This window comes from Pleurodeles waltl, chromosome 3_1 (genome assembly GCF_031143425.1).
Source record: "Pleurodeles waltl isolate 20211129_DDA chromosome 3_1, aPleWal1.hap1.20221129, whole genome shotgun sequence".
NCBI lineage: Eukaryota > Metazoa > Chordata > Amphibia > Caudata > Salamandridae > Pleurodeles > Pleurodeles waltl.
This window is the reverse complement of record NC_090440.1, coordinates 1,957,417,919-1,957,438,112: the sequence shown is the minus strand read 5'-3', so window position 1 is coordinate 1,957,438,112 and position 20,194 is coordinate 1,957,417,919. Positions and strand designations below refer to the sequence as shown.

The following is a 20,194-nucleotide window of genomic DNA, read 5'->3' as shown; positions in this document are numbered from 1 at the left end:
TCAGCCTGAAATTGTGTGAAGGCAGGGCTGGATTCAGAGCTGATGGTGCCTGGTTCGACAGTCTATTTTGGCCCTCCCCCACTACTTCCTTCTCCACAAAGTTCCTTATTAACACTCTCCAACAGTGCCCCTCACCGCTCCATGGCCCCTCTGTAACATACATTTCATTGTGTTTTTAAAGCGTTACTCATAGTTCACTCACACAGTTTTGTGATCTGAATGGTACATGTTCTTTGCAACACTCACAGGATCCCTCTAAGCTACCTCTAAACTGATCTAGAAAGCATTCTGATCTCTCACCAGCAAAAACATTAATCACCAGAGTTATCTTGACTTGTGTTTGCTGCCTGAAAACTGCTGGACCAAAGGATGTTCACCTGCTTTTAAACCCATAAGTTATTATTAATCACAGCTCCGCACCAAAGACAGTGCCAGATGTGGCTGCCCTGGTAGCATCGCGGTAAAGCCAGCCCTGTGTGTAGATCTCCGTCAGCCGTGAACAGTGATTGCTGATTGGTGCTTGAATTTTTCTTGGCTCGTTTTCTATTAATTCTTTAAAAATGCATATTTCCGGTTCCCCTTATTGCATGTTTGGCGTTTTGGCATCACATTTTTCTCTATTTTTCTAAATTGTGATTTTTATTGTGTTGTATTTTTGACTTTTTAACTGTTTTGGTACTTCTAAATGCTTTGCACATTTTCACTAAGTTGCGCCTGCCTGTTCTGTGTCATATCTACTGGGGGTACGTTGAGTTCAGCTTTAAATTACCGAAACCTTTTCCTGGATAGGTTAGTGAGTACATTGTGTGTGGTGCACTATCATCCACTCCAATTAATAATTCACGTTCTTAATATCTAGATGAAAAAGCAATGCCATTGAATATGTATATTTGATAAATGAATCCAATAGGTGATTTAAAGTTGTGTCAGCAAAGAAACACATTATGTTCAGGAAATCTCAAAACAAAGATGTAGAAGCAACTCCCACTCTAGTTCCTAGAGGATTTAAAGACACATCACTTCAAGTATATATGGATTTTAAGAACCACCTGTGTTGTTCCTGTTCCTACTCTCTTGTGATATTGTTCTTCTCTGATCTAAGTTCACACATTAGAAGTATTTACATAACTAAAAAGAAATGGTGGCTTTAGGATATTGAAATACATTCCACATGAAAGGCACAAATTCAAATTTAACCAATATTTCAATGCATACCATAGATTTCTCAGAGTTTTATTCAGATTCGAATTGAGAGGTTTTTAGCTCCATTAGTTGTCAGTGTTATTTGAAAAATATTTGTGTACAAGTACAAACAGCAGGCGCTGAAAAATACCTACAAATCCTAGCTTGTAATCAATATTCTGCACACAATTATTGCCATTGCCTTGCTTATAAACAACATTCTTTACTTTCTGTAGCTTAGTAACCCAGTATGCCTAAATTTACTGTACAACCAAGACACTTTTAATGTTAAAGTGGATATGACCCTCTGAGAGGACGTAGATAAAATAATGCACTGTATAAAAGACTCCATTGTGTTTTCACAAATGTGAACAAAAATTTACAAAATGACAGCCTCCATTCTAAAAAGTAAAATGCATGAATTGATGTGAAGTAACACAAATGTGAAGTAATATTTTGTAAATGATCTCAGAGTGGCCACATTTAAACTAATCGGTTTTCTACTCATAGCAATGAGGCATGTTTTGAAAACATTTTAGAAATACTGTGAAGGTTTGCAAACGAATTAAAAAAACTCCATGGACCAAATTATTTGGTATATGTAGGGAAATGTCTCTATTAGTATATCCCCCCATTTTATGTGAACTGATGCTGCTTGTTTTTTGACTCTGCACACAGGGACACTGCTAACCAGGCCCCAGTACATGTTCTCTGACCCCTAAAATATGTTGCAAATGGCTACACTTCTGACTGGCATGTTTAACTTGCTCTTAAGTCCCTAGTATATGGTAAAAAGTATACTGAGTGCCTGTAAGTTAAATGTCACTAATGAACTGCATCACTAAACAACAATACAAAATGTGTCCAGGCCTGCCCCTGCAGCCAGGTTAAGAAGTTTTAAAACTGCTAATTTGACTTAACAAAAAAATGCTTTTTCACCTGGGCGCAGCCTATATGCCTCTAAAAAAATACCAGTCAAATTGGATGTTGAGCTACCTTCAACGGGCGGAGACAAGAGACCCACTTCAACCTCCTCCACCCGGAGGACACTACGGCCCTAACCAAAGAAGACCTCTTTTCCTCTGTTCAAGACTGAAGGCAGACCTCACCACATCCCTCGAAGCTCTCAAGTCCTATCTTAACTCCAATCGTTCTACCTTGCACCAAGACATGGGCTCGATGGGTACTCGATCTCTTGATCTCGGTACTAAATGTAAGAACCTGGAACAATAAGTTGACCAGCTTGATGGCTCTTCGGCCAGGCTCAGGAAACAACTATAGGCTACCCTTCTGAAATACGAAGATTTGGAAAAAGGTTCACGGTGAGATAACATTCAACTGCGGAACCTGGAGGAAGGAGTGGTAGGTCTGGATTTAAAGGCGATTGTAGTGGGCATGTTCTCTGAGCTCTTGGAGGACGAACAGGCCAAGATCAAACTGGACCGAGTCCACTGAATTGGTCCACTGATGCATGGCGGGGGGAGACGACCCTGTATGCCCTGGCAAAACTGCATTCCTTCAAGGTGAAAGAAGCGATATTACAAGCAGTGAGAAAGGTAGAGTCAGTCTCATTCCAAGTGCTATGTTCTCCATTTTTTAGGACATTTCTGTCTCCACACTGGCGTAGTGACTACAATTTTGACCTGTTACAGATAAAATGTGCCAAGAACACAACAAGTAAAGGTGGACTTATCCATTTGGCCTCTCCTTCAAGTACCAAAACAAGTCACACCACTTCAGGGACCTAACAGAAGCGACAACACTGCTGAGTGTGTCGATTCCTGAGTCCTGTGACCCTGAGGGGGACCTGGAGGGACCGTCCATTAACTCTGCAACAGGTACAGATAGGAGACTGTGGTTCTCACAGCAACAAAGGAAATGGCAGGGGAAACGTTGAGCCCAAAGTTGAATCCTGTTCCTACAATCTCAAACCTGGGCCTGGGCTCCAGGGGAACTTTGGTCTAAATATCTTACTGCTTTTTGTTGATCGATATGCCTCGCGAGAACAGCAGGCCTACAACTGAGCTGTTCGCAATTTTGATCACTTACAGGACTATACAATCTTTTGGGGGCAACTAGCTGTATGGTGAGAGGGTAGGTGCTCCTCAATGTGTTTACATTGCCTGTCTATCACAAGTTCACCTTGAAATTGAGATACCGAAGCTAGAATGCGTTTGTGGTTTGTGACTGAAACTCCCAAAGTTATCAACAGCTACAGCACAATTTTGTTAGGGAACTAGTTTCTCAAACGTTATTGTTTCATTGTTTCTGTTCACAGTACATGAGTGATACATTTTTAAGTGCCATGGAGGAGGCAGCGGGTGGGGTGGCAAGGAAGCCGGTGGGAGGGCTTTCAAAGCTTAAATGTTTTAAGTGGGGACAGGAGAGAGTCAGACATCCTGTCAGATCTGGTGCTTCTGAGTGAGATTATCCACATGGTGACATTATGTGTTGACTACATTGATATGGAATGTTAAATTACTAAACTCGTCAGCCAAACGTCATAAACTTTGGAAATACACTCTGGACTGGAGACAGAGCATAATAGCATAACAGAAAACACACCATAAATGCAGCAACGACCACAGACTTCACTATAGAGCATCTGCCCTTATCTGCTGCCCCCACCAAACACAATTGGGTAGCCCTCCTTTTTCACTCCTCTTTAAAGTTCAAAGACGTGTACAATAGCATCAGTCCACGCCCCCAATGCCACGCAGGCTGCTTTTGTCCACTTGTTTCTCACCTTTCTAGGAGGTTTTGCAGAGGGAGAGATTATCCTATTAGCAGATTTCAATTTTACATGGGACCCCAAATTAGATAGCACCCACTCGCATAGATCATTTACTAGAAGTTTTCCTAAGGCTCTGAAACAAGCTATCCAGTGATTAGGCTTGATAGACGCCTGGGGAACTACTCATCCTACATTAGGGATTATACTTTTTATTCACACTCACATATTCCCAACTTGGTTAAACATTCATAAGTTAATCACTGTAACACTCCACCCCACTTTCTGACCCATCCCACTTATTGACCACACCCTGGCAGAGCTTACATTAGAATGAGCTGTCCCAATGCCCAAGTTTCACAGATGTTTTTTCTCTGGGTCCCTCACTAGGGATCACCTCTTCCAGGATGAGCTCCGTAAGATTATTAGGGAATTATTTCAGATGAATGATCCTTGGGATACTAATCTGTCCACTATATGGGATGCCTTTAAGGCAGTCATCAGAGGGAAATGTATCTCATTATCATCCACTTTAACTAAACAGAAACTCCCAGGGCAGGCTAATGCTCAAGGCAGAACTACAAGTGGCAGAATGGGCCCATAAAGATGCTCTGACTTTGTCATTATAGAGGAATGTTACTGCACTTAGGAGGGAAGTGTAACAGTCTATACAAATTGGGCAGAGTTAACTATGTCATGCCTTAAAAAAAGACATATGATCAAGGAAATAAGGTAGGCTATCATTTAGCACTACAACTCAGGGCCAAACATGAGAAGGAATACATCGGCCACATTAATCAAGAGACTGGAGGGGTGGCTAAGTCAGAGGAAGACAAAGCACAGGCTTTCTGTGATTTCTACAAACACCTATACACATCTCGGTCATTGGAGGAAAATGCAAGGCTAGTTTACCTAGCTGGGGTAGAATTGCCTCAAGTGACAGCCGAGTAAAACAAGCTTTTGGGAGGCACAATTAGGGATGATGAAGTTCAAGCCGCTATAGCCGCTGTTAAACTCCACAAACCACCATGGCCTGATGGAATTTTCCAGACGTATTCTACAAGACTTTTTCAGCTCCGATTTGGTGCCCCATTTGACAACCCTGTTCAATTACACAGCTACCACCAGCACAGCCACACACTTGATGAGCAAGGCACTTATTTCAGTCATTCCGAAACCTGGGAAGGACCCTCATTTGTGTGCTTCCTACAGACCCATTGCATTACTAAACCTGGACACCAAACTCTATACTAAAATACTAGTCTACAAGACTGGAATATATTATGCCAGATCTCAGCTATCTGGATCAGTCTGACTTGAACAAAGGGAGAAAAACACATGATAACTTAAGGAGGGTGATCCACTTAGTTGAAAAGGCTACTAAAAACGCATTCTGGCTGTCCTTTTGCCACTAATGGCAAAAAAGCTTTCAACCTGGTGGACTGGGCCTTCCTCTTCCATACCCTTTGCAGATTTGCCTTTAGCGAACAATTCAAAGCTTTCGTCTAGGCCAATTAGGCCAATCCACAAATTGCAAGTGATTGTGAATGGAGTGGGCTCAGACCTTTTCAGTTTAGAATGCCACACACAACAGGATTGACTTCCCTTAGTACAGAACCCCTAGCAGCTAAAGTGAGAGCCACGCAATCTATCCAAGGCCTCTCATTTGGATCTGTTGAAACAACATTTCATTGTTTGCAGACAATGTGTTACTTTCCCTTACTTCCCCTCTGACATCCCTAGTGGCTTTACAACAGGAACGGACAATTTATGAGAAAGTGGCAGGTTATTGTATCAATCTACACAAGTCTTTCCTTTTAAATCTGACTCTGTCCACTCCCAAGATAGAGGTAGGGGGTTCCACTCCCTTTCACTGGGTTAAAAAACACCTCACCTTCTTGGCGATTGAGATCACCACCTCAGTGTCCGATCTGTATTGTGCGAAATACCCTCTGCTCCTCCAACATCTTAAAGCAGACCTTAAGAGATGGGCGCACATGTCCATATCTTGGCTGGGCAGCATTCACACAATAAAAATGACTGTCTTACTGAGGCTTCTATATCTTTTCCATGGATTTCCCACTGAGCTAAATCCTGAGTTTTTCCCGGCTCTCTGTTCTCTAGTAACCTGATTTATTTGGCAGGGCCCAACTCCCTTCTAAATTATTTGTTTACCAAAAGAGGCTTGTGGTCTGGCCCTACCTGACTTTCCACTATTCTATAAGGCAGCGCAATTGATGGGGATAGCCAGATGGTCACTGACAGAAGCCGACAAGCATTGGCTTCATATGGATGGGATAATGGTGGGCTGATGCATATGGGATATTCTATGGAAGTCGAAGGCAGATGGACCCCTCAACACACAGCTTAGTACGCCCACTAAAACAACTCTTAAAGTGTGAGATTAAGTGAATCCGCCCACTAGGTGGGCTACTTTCTCTTCCCACTTAACTCCTTTACAATTTAACCCTGCTTTTGCAGCTGCACTCAAGCCAGGCACTTTTGATCTTTGAAAGGAAGGAGGTTGCCTCATCATATCTGATACATTCCACAGATGGGACATCCTCACGTTTGAAAATTGTCAACAGGATTTTGCTCTTCTGCGCTCTGAGAGATACCACTACACTCAACTGAAACATTGGGTACTTCATATAGAACCGAAGTTAGTAGCCACCAGAGACCACTCCCTATTTGAGAAGTTTGTAAAGTAAGCACATGGGTCCAAGGGTTGTAGCTCATTCCTTTACTATCTATTGCTTAACACCACCCCCACGATTAGACCACACCATATGGATTTTTGGGCCAATATACTCATGGATGGACATACCCGGATTTAATCACTCTATGGGAATGAGAGAGGTCCATTTTAAAGTACTTTTTGACTGGTATCTGTGCCCTACTAAGCTTTAAAGAATTTACCCGACAGCATCTGAGCTCTGTTGGATGGGATGCGGGTTACTTGGAGATTTTCGGCACATATGGTGGGACTGCCCGGTTATTCACCGTTTCTGGTCTGAAATGCTAGCCTAGAGTAAAGACATACTGGGATACCCACTTCCATCCACGCCAGACTTTGCTCTTCTTGGGTTGCGGGATGAAACGCTTAAATGCCAAACCTCTAGTGACTGGTTGATTCTGTGGCTATGCTTCGGGCAGCCAAGACAGCGTTAGCCGCTGCTTGGAAGAAGATCTCAGTGCCCTCGATGTCTCAGTGGAATGCACGGCTTTTTCAAACCATAATGATGGATGGAATGGCCGATATCCTTTTAGATAGTTATAAAAACTTTGAATATACTTGGAGTCCCCTATTTAGTTTCCTCTTGAAGGGCCTTCAACTCACTGCCTGTCCTACTCGTAGACGGGCACTCCATCTCTTCCTGATTTGATAGCAAAAGAGAGCTGCCAACAGCCCCTGGAGTCCTCGTTGCTCTACTTTGGCTAATCCACAAATGCTGGGTCACTTAGCACCCACCACATAGCACACAGCTTCATCACACCCGCTCACGTTCTATAGTTTAGGCATATTTGGGGCCCTGGGGATTCGGTTGGGCAATGATATTACTGGAACATAAGTTTGATTTGATAGCAGTACTTTACTTCACTTTGATTCATTGGTTTTAACAAGGATACCATTACATAGTTGAAACTGTGTGTAACAATAGCCTTTTTGATGTATAGCTCTGGTATCTTATTCTTGAATTACTGTCAATTTACAGAAATAAGCCCTATAAAATTCAATGAAGAAAGCTTAGGAAAAAAATAATTTGTAATACTTATAATTTATCCCTAAGGTGGGTCCTAAATACCCAAAGGGCAGGGTGCATTGTATTTAAAAAGAAGGACATGTACACACCTCCGAAGTACTTTTTCATTGTGACACAGCTGGATCTCACGTGGAAAAGTATTGGGTTACACTGTAACACCTTATAATGCATAACTTCAGTTTAGGAACAGCTAAACAAAAATTCAAGGGTTCATTTTAAGAATAATTTAACATCCAACTTAATGATCAAATTGGGGTTTATGCTACTATTTTGAATATGACACATTTAGAAAGTTGTATTTTCCTGCCTAAGCCAACTGTTCATTTCTGCCAGTGTTCAGTGTCACCTGATTGTTAATAGGTTGCCTGTGGCGAGATGTGTATTGCTCCCAGACAGTGGATAAAGGCTTTGGGTGTAAGATATTTTTCTCTGTGAGCAGGATGGCATGGGGGGCTATGTCCTGTCCCTTCCTGAGCTTCAAATGAAGCTTACCCTGTCACTGGAAGATGTAGCTCACACCTAATCCTGACTCTCTTTTGTTCTATAGCCACCCTGTCTCCAAACTCAGTGGGAGGAGAAGCTACCTCAGAATTGGTTTGAAATGACCACATGGGAGGGTTTGCCCATGATCATAACCATACCTCTGGGTAGTCATAGGGAGTTCTTCACAGGGAAAGAAAGGTTTTTCCATCTTGGTTTTAGGTAGGAAGGACACTGCCAGATTGTTTACAGTAAAGTAAAACACTGGAACTTTTTACCCCATGGTTAGAAAGCGGCCAGGAATTTCCCCCCACCCACAGGCTTGCACTTCCCATAAATGTGGCACGTGCAGTGCACTGTTCAGAACACCTCTGGACCTGTGGAAGACAGAAGGACTGCACCTTTTATTGTGGCCTGTGATGCTGGACCTACTCCCACTTGTACTGAGGACTGAGAAGTGGACGCAAAGAATCAGTTGGCTGACCGCCAGTTAAGCTACAGGAGCACCAAAGCTGCAAGAGCCCAGCTGACCGGTTCCACCTAGACCTTCTCTGACTCTGCTGCTGGCTTCTACTGGAAAGAATCCTGGCCTCTAAGTGGCGTCTCTAAGGTCCTTATATACATGTCAGAGTGTACTCCTCCTGCCTAACCCTAAAAACTGGGGCTTAGAAACATTTTCACAACTTCTTGTGTGGAGAACCAACTCAAAACTGGGACCCACCTGCTACGTTGATCCACCAAGTGTGCATGGCCGTTGGGTGTGAATTCACCATAGCTCCCGATAGGTTATCCGCACGAGACAGGACTCGGTAGACACTGAGGCCTCTTCAATTGCATCCCACAGCTTTCTTGAAGCTGCTATTAATGAGAACTCGATCAATGCCAAAGACCTCCAGAGTGCAGAAACCCAAACCTTTCCCGCCTTCAGTGATGACCGCATCAGGACTCTGCCACCCTGTCACCATCGAGCCCTGCCTCTGCCTGTTGCCTTTGACACCAATGAACCCGTCGACAACCCACTGACATCTAGAATAGTCTCTAAGAAGGTAATTCTTGACCCGGATGATGCAGTCCTTGAATCTGGCTGCTTAATTGACCGTGGTTGGCCTTAACTTTGAACTTGCCCTGGTCTAGCCTGACCAGTTGCCCTAAATTTGGTGCTAAAATTTCACTCCAACTTTAAAAATTCATATACCTAGTTACCCTTAATGTAGTTTTGTCGTTTTGGTCTCCTTTTGTTTGTTAAAATATTTTCTATTTTATAAATTGGAGTGTGATTTTTGACATTATTAATAGTTTTTGGTACATTTTCCTAAGTTTAACCTGTCTGCTCTGACTACTATGAAAAAACTACGAAGGAGCTATTATTGGTGGCCAGGATTAGATAATGATGTAGACATTTATGTAGACGAGTGTGTGGATTGCATTAGATTGGATAAACACAGGAACGTTTGCAAAGATGGAATACATTTGGTTGATATACCCAATGGACCATGGATAAAACTATCTATACACATTTCAGGTCCATTCAACATGCTAAACCCTGACATGCATTATTTAGTAATTCTCACTGACTATTATTCTAAATGGATTCATTATAATTTCATTTCAAACATATCTACTGATGTAGTTATAGAGCTTTTTAAAAACAATGTTTGCAATTGAAGGATTACATAGAATATTAATTTGGATAATGTCTACATTTTTAAATAAACATAGAAAAAATTAGAAAAAAACACCACTTTACAGTCCATAACGTCAAGTAGAAAGAGTTAATGGATTTTTGAAAGGAGGAGTGCAAATGGCAATAGCTACTAATTTGTTCGTACTTGATTTTTTACAGGAAAAGGTATATAGTTATAACAATACTATAAATTCGACAACAGGATATTCTTCTGTTTATTTACTAAGAGGCAGAAAGCAAAAACACAGTACTTACACCGAAGTTTGGAAATGATAAAAATGTAAAATATAGAGTTAAAAGGATTGATGATAATGAACTACATGTTAAAAGAAATATTGTTAAAAACAAATCAAAACCAAAATGTATTATGATGCAGTCAACAAAGTGAAATTCAAATCACTTGAGGTGGAAGACTGGGTTCTTATAAGAAAACCTGTGAAAGTACAAAAAAGGGGAGTCAGTATATTCTTCACAAGTATAAACTGTGAAAGTTTCTAATAGTGCATTATTATTAGAAGAAAAGGCATGGTGGAATAAGATTGCTATTGTTTTACTGAAACCAATCAAGAAAAGTAATTGAAAAACAAACATACAATAGCAAATGGTGAAGAACATGATTATTTTAATGTAATTATTGAGAGTGTTTCTGACAGAAGAGAAGAAAGAGAACAAAGTGTTTATACAAATTCCAATCGAAATATAGAAGAAAGAGAAGAAGATAGTGTTCAACAGAACGCAGATAGAGATAAAGATTTATTAGGTCATATTGGAAATAATGATGATGTTACAGCTCAGTCTCAAACTACAAGTGTTAACGGTGAATGTATTCTAAGTACAGGAAGAAAAGTGATGATACTGAAGAAATTCTGATGCACTAAAAGCACTGCTGTATGCCGAGCACTCCACCATACTTTTTTGTCTACTTTGCATCCCTTATTGTTTTTTTTCTAATCAAATTTGTTAAAAAATAAATAATAGTAAATTGAATTACGGTGTTCACAATTTGTTTTCTTTTTGTTTCCCAGAGTTGCTATCTGAAGTCATGGAGAACCCGATATACCTATGAACAAACAACTTGAAGAGTAATACCAGGATTCATTTTGAAGACATCAGTCTTGCCATTAAGACTGATGGAGCATGATAATGGAAGGCACTGTCAATTATACTATTGCCATAAGTGAGGTGGCAAAACCTAAGGAGTCGTTTAAAGAAGTGGTAATCAAGAAACTCCACCAGTGAGACCTACATGACATGCTGAAGGCTTTCAGAGGCACTATGTTAGGCACTATGTTAGTGCGTATTAAACATGAAGTACTAGCAGGATGAATTATCAGGATCTCAAACTAACTGTATTCAGTGTTTCTGTGGCATAAAACCCTGTAGAAAACTGCGAGCTGAAAGAATGTCTCCTGGCATTGTGGAAGGATCTCAATCAACTCCTTGACATGTTCTAGGCTATAAAATAGCACCCACCTCTTGCTCTACTGACAAAATATTTTACGTTAACCACGTAAAATATGATTGATGACAATGAAGCAACACATCCCATTCTATTGTTTGCTTGATTGTTTATGGCATTGCAAGTTACCTCAGGCTTAGTAGTAAGCTGGTGCTCGAGCTCTGAAGTCCAGCGAGCTGACACCCATATCTAGGTGTGCCCCTCCAACTTAAGATATTCAGCAAAACAACAAAAAAGCATTTCCATCCGTCGCTTTGTCATTGTCTCAGTAAATCTCCCTTTTTGCCATGCGCCCTTGGAGTTAGTTTTGATCTATTGCAGATTAGCTTTTCTTCTGCTTCTTTAGCGCAACTTTTATCCGTGTGGTATGCCTGTTGAAGTGGATTCTCAATGTTTAGTCTCTCCTGTCCGACCACAAAGTATGTAACTCGGCTACTTTCAGTTTTTGCTCCTAATTTAAATCTCTGTGTTTTCTCCAGAGTTCAACCAGCTTTGCTAATGCAGTGCCCACCTCTTCACCTCAAGGTATTTTTTGGGTGTTGCCAAGAAATGCGTTGGCCTGTGTATATAAACATATTTTCTTTTGAAAATGTACAAAGTGTGACGTGCTTCGGGTATAAGGGAGGTGCTCACCAGCCAAACAAAGGGAGGAGTAGGAGATGGGTAGACTAAGTTGCTGCATGCCAACTACCTATCCTGGTAGTAGAGGGGCAGCAGAGCATTGTAGACAGTCATACACGGTGAGCATGCAATAGTGGGCTCCTTCAATTTCGCCCCAAACTTGCATGCCCAGTTTGTGCACTAGAGGCAGTAGTGAGGGCACGGAGGCACTGTCAAAAGCAACAAAAGCAACTGTTTTTCCAGGGCAAGGAATAGAAACACGTTGAGGCCAACACCCAAGCCCCCATCTTCTCCACTCATTGTAGCTGGGTTCCACATGCACCATGTCAGTGTGAACGGTCTTTCTGATCACCAGTGCATCACATGGTTTTTCTGCCATTGTAGCTCAAGGTGCTTCCCAGCAGGTGGAATCTTCTTCGTTAACTCCTGCGGTAACTCAATCTTACACATTGAAAGTGCACATCCCAGAACACAGGCACACTCTATCCCCTATGGGGAAATGGTTAGACTGAGGTGTAATTGCAGTGATGATTCTAACTTCTCCACTGAACTTAAGCACCTAGAGGGTAGGCTTCTCGCTATGTAAAGTCCATTGTCAGTGATTAGGAAGGCCAAACAAAGGCTTAAGGTGAACCACCAGAGTCTTTTCATAAACAAGCCTAAATCCACTAAAAGGACATCTAAGTTGACACTTGTCACCTCATACCACAGTGGCTGTAATAGACTCCACAGGGTTCTGGGTCGGCACTGGCATGTTTTAAACATAGATGCATCTCTTAAGGATGTTGTTATGGACACTCTTAAGATCACATTTAGTAGTGGCAGTACTTTACGCAACATTTTGTGTCCTAGTTTTTGGTCAAACTAAAAGTCAAGATAAGAATTGATGGGTATCGCCAAAACCTTTGGGCTTTTGTAAGTGCGGTCATTGCAATATGTGTCTCTTTGCCTTAGACAGACTCAAATGTTTTCAGTAGAACACCCCGATCAAACACAACATTGGTGCTTTTATGAACTGTAATACCAAATTTGTGGTTTATTACATCATTTGCATTTGTCAAGCTGTTTCTGTAGTGAGCACCATACGACCTTTGAAGGAGAGACTACAGAAAATTTGCGCCCTCAGGAATGCCAATACAAGCTATCCCCTTGCGTCTCATTTTTAATGCTCACCACAAAATTGTTGACCTATTCAAGTTGAAATTTCATGCCATATGTGTGACACATGAACACCCATGAGGAGAAGACAGAACTCGGGCACTTCGCAAGATTGAAACCAATTTGATCACCAAACTTAAAGCAGTGGACAAAGTACTCAATGTGGGTTGTATGATACATGTCGTCCTGGACGACTGACGACAATCACCCGGAAGTTGGGACTGTGCTTTATGGGACAGTGTATACTCAATCTTTAATTTTGGGGCACTGTTGGGGTGTAAGCTGTGCTACCACGCTTTATGAATCTTTGCTTTGGGGTCAGATATACAGGTGGTTTTTGTATTGGATCTCAACTGCGGTCTGTGACTTAGGGGCAAACATACTAAGGACTGTAAGGACTTGAGGAATATCATCTGTTTTTGCAATTAATTTTTTCATGATTCTATGCTAAGTGTTACTTTTATACTGATATCACACCAGTGTCATATGAGTGGAATAGCCTGTCTTTCGAAGTGTCTTTCTATCCTCCTTTCATGTATTTTTGTTTATTGCACTGTATACTTACTCTTTTTTGGTGACCTTCACCATCACGCACACAATGGTCTACTGGTGACATGACTGTAAGGACGCATTGGTGGACTACGTGCAGCTGACCTGCCCATCTTAATAAATGTTGTGTTCGCCTTGCAGCAGCTATGGTTATGGATACAGGTGTGATTTATTTCAACACATAGATTGAGATGGGTTGGTACTCCCTGGTATTCATTTTCCAGTAGAAATGTGCTTTTTACTTAAACACATATTAGACAATATCTGAATATCTTTGAACATATGCCCTTCAGTTTCAGAAGTATGAATTTCTTGCCTTTTGTATAGTTGTGTAGTATTGGAGATACATATCAGACATTAGACACGATGTCTGGTCAGATTTTTATGTTATTTTGACTTATATTAATGGGATTCCATTGTCTTGAGACTCTTTCCAATATGGTGCCTAATAGTGAGATGTTTGGAGTCCCTGCCCGCTGGAGTAAAACCCTTTGTGGATGTTTATTTCTTTAACTTATAACATGTGGGAATTTGGCATGGACACCCATACCGTTACAACGGAGCCGCTCGCTAGCCAATGAACAGGTGGGAATGCGTGTTTGTGGTGGAGTTACATCCAGATTACGCCAGTTATTACACTTGTGGGGCAATGGACATAGATGAGGGGGCCCGTTTCTCCGTGTTTTTGTTCCACAGATATACGGGGACTCATCAGGGCTCCTCCGTATTAAGAGCTGCCTTTAATTCATTGAGCTACAGACTTTCTCGCTTCAGGTATGTATGTTTGAACTTAGCCTTTCACTGCGTCTGAGCGGTACGGGCCGGGCCGTGTGTGCTGACTGCAATGATCAGCGTTGTGTGATAAGACTATACAAACGTGTGAGGATCTGAAGTAGCGACTGCTCTTTTCATATATACTTGACGTTGTTCGTTCAAATAATTCCCATTCCTTCCCCGTATTCTGGTTTTTGTTGTGTCTATACAAGGCTTTAATTTACTTCCTTCGATCGTTAGGTGGTGTTTTTTCTGTTGGTGCAGTGTGTTATATACTTTGCCCAATAAGCTTTCTTGACGTCTGGCTTTTGTGGACTCAAATGGTTTTCCCCCGCGGTAATTACGGGTTATGAAACCTTCTCCTATATATATTTTTCTTTGTGCTCTTGTTTGATGTGGAACACTCTGACCACCACGAATATCACTGAGTTGCTGAATGCTTTGCACTCCTATTTGCTTACGAGTTTGGGGTTTTTTCATGGAACAACCTCTCATCTTTGTAATCTTTCTTTGTGCCAAGACTGTCGATACACACTTCGGGTGCATTCCATCCTTTATGGTTCTTTGGGTGAACTGAAGTTGATATCAATCCTTTTCACGAATAGATTCATTTTCAGTAATGTTTGTAAATTTGCTTAATGATTTTGTTTATGTATTTCTATGTTTGTGCAGCCTTGAAAAAGTCGTCAAAAGACAAAACACATGTCGGCTGCCTGTTCTGTGTGGATTAAACAACTTAATTTCCTTAATGGACTACAGTGTCTTTGTTTACTAACTGGGCAAATTATGTTGTCTCGCTATTACTATTGAAATTACATATTCCTCCTCTAAGACTTTATGTATATCTTTGTTGGTGGGGGAGCTTCAATCACAACGCTTCTGACACTGTTTGGGTAGTGTGAAGTCTCCTACATTTTGAGCAGATGAGGACTACTTATCTGTATAAATTGGTTACAAGCGGGAAGTGTGGTATTGGCTCTACCACTGCTACCTTTTCTTCATTCTAAGTCCTGCAGGAAGCATAGGGCCTGATTTAGAATTTAGATGATGGGTTACTTCGTCACAAGGGTGATGGATTTCCCGTCTGCCGTATTACAATGTTCATAAGCTACAGTGGGATTTTAATACGGCGGCCGGGATATCCATCCCGTTTGTTAACGGAGTAACCCCCTCCGCCAAACTCTAATTGAGGTCCATAGAGTTGTGTGACAGCAGGCAAGGAGCTAACCAATACTAGGGTGACTACCTGGCATTGAGGCAAATTCTGGACAGGACTGACAAAAATTCAGGACAAAGGGTCAAAATTCAGGACAAAAATTCAAGAACAAACATCAGTTTTACAGACACACGCAAGAGAGGCCATGCCTCACTATGTTGTCAGTGCATTTATTTACTCTTTTTTAACATAGCACTATTTATTCACTGTGGACCTTTTGTGAGTGCCTCCTGGTATGCTACATTCAGGTGTCACATTACGTCCTTGTTCAGTAGTAAATCAATGCCGTTCAGTACTGCGGCAAGGCCATCACCCCTACCCAAATCTGCCTGATCTTTCCTGAAGAGAAAGTAACAGCCAAATTTTGATTATGTTTCTGAACATTTTAAAACCCCTGGCAAACAGTTTGGGAAACATTAAGGTAATTAACCTTATGCTAGTTTAAACAAATTGAACAAAAACATCTGGCTTACCCCAACCGCCCATGGACTTTCAACCTAATTGTTTTTTTAATGAGGCAGGGCAGATGGTGTGGGCAACAGTCTCACACCTAATGTCAGGATGTGATGTACCCATAACTTGTCTGTAGTCTCACTGCACTAGAGTGTATGAATGGGACTCTACATTTATCTCAGAAATGGGAGCCCAGACTAACAATCAAAGATAATAAAAGAGGAGGATGAAATCGAGATCAAATGGGAGATCCACGGCAAGTAATTCAAAGGGTTGTTGCTAAAAACTAGATAAATAAAGAAGAGAAGAACAAGGTGGAACAATTCCTAAAATCAGACAGGATGGGTCCACCAAGACTATTCAAAGGTTTTGGGTACCTGGGGAGTTGGTTCTGCACACAGGGGCGAAACAGAAGGGGCACTTTTGAACAAGCAACACCAATCCACCTTGGCAAACTCTTATGGTGCAATGGTCTGCTGTTAGTGCTTTTGAAGGGTGAGCAGGGGCCAGACCCCTTGCAAGGTTGTGCAAGGTAATTGCCCGCTTTGTCTAGTCTTTATATGGTTTTGAAACTGAGTAAAAGCCAAACTAGAGATCTGGGTTATCCCTAACTGTCAAGTACACATAGAATCTTAAAAATATTTGGGATGTAAATTGCACAAACAAAATTTACAAATTTTAAAATTTAATTAGTGTTTCTTTAACATATGGCGCTGTTTTCGCCTTCATATACCATTAGATCTCAGATTGAACTGGGAACCAGTTACCTTTTGATGCCTAGTGATTCATATCTACCATTCTTACACTGATTTCCAGGATGAAAATCTCGGTAGAGCGAACGGTCCCTCCAAGCCCAGGTTGCTTTTTGGTCTTCTCTTCTGCTCTCTGTAAAGGCCACGTGGCACTAGTGAAGATGGTGTGCTACCCCAATGATAGTATTATTTTGCAAACCTTCCCCTGCTCGTCCTTCATTCCTTCTTCAGACAGGCCACACGTCTGATTTGGTCGCTGCGGCACCATCGGGAGCTCTTTCCACTCTAAAGCTAACTGTGACTGCGGGTGGATTAGGTCTTCTGGACTTAGAATGCTATTATTCAGCTGCACAGGTCCAATGGGTGGCTCACTGGCTTTCTGCCCACCTCCCTGCATGAGATGGGGTTTATCCGTAAAGACTTTTAAGGAAGGCCTAATGCACTGCTCATTGTTTCCTACTAACCATTCTACGGATCACCATCCGGGGTTATCATGCACGGCTTTCTCTTGCCTTGCCAGAACCTGTAAACTCACTGACACGGAGAAACCCTATGCTCCTGCACTATCTTTGCTAAGCCTTCCCACTCGCACAAGATGGCTGTGCTCAGAGCAACTCCATCAGTGGCATGTTGCAGGTGTCTTAAAATTGGGGACTTTTTTTCTGAACAGTGAGCTACTAAATTTCCAAACCCTTGTGGCACGCTACCATCTTCACCCTGGTCAACTCCTTACTTACAACCACCTTAAATAATCATTAAATGCCCTATTTCATGTCTGCCACCTAGCACTAACCCTACAAGAGGTGTGCCAAAAGTTCTGTACCATAGGAAATGGTGGCAAACTGATAGAATGGGTGTACAGACCTATCCTGCAACATGGAAACCACTCCAGGTCTTCTCATCATACTACCTGGGTGATTGATGCAGCCAAACCTCTGCAAGATATGGACTAAAATATTGGCCTTTCCCCACAAAGTATCCCAAAGCTGTCACTTTAAGTAAATTCATAGTGCTTCCTTGTGAATGCATTCTACCTGTTGCTTGCCATTGACCTTGTGGTTTGTAACTCACAATTTGTTGCTTTCAATTTACTGGCTTTATTTGTTTTAGGCTATGCAGCTTGAATTCATCCCTTCCCTTGCCAAAACCTTATTTACAGTATCCTGCGGAGTGCTCCCTTTCTGTAAACAGGCCTGTAAATCTCATTCTTATCTTATCATATTTGCTGTGCGTTCAAAGAACAAAGTCAAATGTCAGGCTATGTCTTTGGTGGGAACTTAGGGGGTGATTCCAAGCTTGGCGGGCGGCGGAAGCTGCCTGTCAAGCGGGAACCGCCAGAAGACCGTACCGCGGTCAAAAGACCGCGGCGGTCATTCTGGGTTTCCCACTGGGCTGGCGGGCGACCGCCAAAAGGCCGCCCGCCAGCCCAGCGGGAAACACCCTTCCACGAGGAAGCCGGCTCCGAATGAAGCCGGCGGAGTGGAAGGGGTGCGACGGGTGCAGTAGCACCCGTCGCGAATTTCAGTGTCTGCTAAGCAGACACTGAAATTCGAAGTGGGGCCCCCAGGGGCCCCACGACACCCCATACCGCCATCCTGTTCCTGGCGGCCAAAACCGCCAGGAACAGGATGGCGGAATGGGGGTCGGAATCCCCATGGCGGCGCAGCAAGCTGCGCCGCCATGGAGGATTCCCCTGGGCAGCGGAAAGCCGGCGGTACACCGCCGACTTTCAGTTTCTGGCCGCAGCTGTACTGCCGCGGTCAGAATGCCCAAAGGAGCACCGCCAGCCTGTTGGCGGTGCTCCCGCGGACCACGGCCCTGGCGGTTTTTACCGCCAGGGTCAGAATGACCGCCTTAGTGTTTACTTTCCTTTCTCTGACTTCAAAGTGAGAGGATTTATGCAACAATCTTGCTGGATACTGGGGTTAGGAAAGAGTTTTTTCTATCACATGACAACATTTAAATAAACTTCAGAATATATCAGAATTAGAAGTACAAATCAAGCACATTTTTGTTCATTTTGAACTGTGCTGGAAATAAATACCTTTACATGATTAAAACAAATCATTGCATTAGGTGATGCAATTTCCACACATCATCGTCTGTGCACAGTATAGTTTGATTTGAAAAACTGTAAATCTGTGCAAATGTAATGGTCATTTCAATCAAAAATGTGTTGTCTGTAATGGCAGTGTGTTGGCATATCATCCATACTGCACTCCACTCTGCTCTGCACCACTACACGCCACTGCACCCTACTCGGTATCACTCCACTTTACTCCACTCCATGCCACTGCACCCTTCTCCATTCAGAACCACTCCACATTATGGCACTGCACTCTATGCTACTTCACACTATGCCTCTCTACTCTCCTCTGTACCACTCTACTCTACGCCACTGCACTTTACGCCTCTCTACACCACTGCGCTCTGCTCGTCTGCACGCCATACCACTCCAGTCTAAGCAACACCAATCTAATCTTCACAACTCCACTCTCTTCCACTCTGCAACACTACACTGTACACCACTGCACTCTAAGCTAATACACTCTATGCTAATGCACTTTACTCTGTAACACTCAACTCTATGCCCCTGCACTCTACATCAATACACTGTACATCACTCTAATCTACTCTGCACCTCTGCACTCTGTCACGGCACTCTACACTACTTTACTCTATGCCATCACACTCTATGCCACTTTATGCAACTCCACTCTAACCTGCACCTCTCCACTCTAAGTCACCTCACTCTACTGTGAAATAATCTACTTTACGCCACTGCACTCTGTGCCACTGCATTCTATTCCACTGCACTCTACCCTGAACCTCTCCACTCTATGCAACTGCACTCTACTCTGAAACTAACTATTCTACGCCACTGTACTCTATACCACTCTGACCACTGCACTCTAGTTCAATGCACTCTACACCACTGCAAGCTGACACTGCAACACTGCACTGGACGCCACTATACTCTACACCACTCTGCTCTGTACTACTGCATTCTGCACCAATATACTCTATTCCACTGCATTCTATGCCACTCTACTCTGCCCAATGCCACTCTATGCAACTGCACTATACACCAGTGCACTCTAAATAACTGTACTGTATGCCACTGCCCTTTACTCTGCACCACTGTACTCTATGCCACTGTTCACTGTACCACTCTACACCACTGCACCGACACACTACTCTGCCACTCTGCACTCTACACCACTACACTGACACTCTACTCTGCAACTCTGCACTCTACACCACTCTACGCCACTGACCTCTAGGCACTATACTCTACTCTACAATACTCCACTCTGCACCACTCTACACCACTGCACTCTATACCACATGAGTCTACTCTGCACTCTATG

At 42.5% G+C, this 20,194-nt stretch overlaps 1 protein-coding gene across 6 annotated transcripts in view; it reads left to right on the top strand.

Annotated features, from left to right (window-relative positions):
- LOC138285848 (uncharacterized) overlaps positions 1–15,151 on the top strand; it is a 322,964-nt gene extending 307,813 nt beyond the window's left edge. For all 6 annotated transcript variants that reach the window (XM_069226294.1, XM_069226299.1, XM_069226298.1 and 3 more), the window contains one exon: positions 10,867–15,151. In XM_069226294.1, coding sequence (XP_069082395.1) covers positions 10,867–10,907 — 41 coding nt within the window. In that variant the 3' untranslated portion in view covers positions 10,908–15,151. The remainder of the gene's footprint in view (positions 1–10,866) is intronic.
- The last annotated feature ends 5,043 nt before the right edge of the window (positions 15,152–20,194 follow it).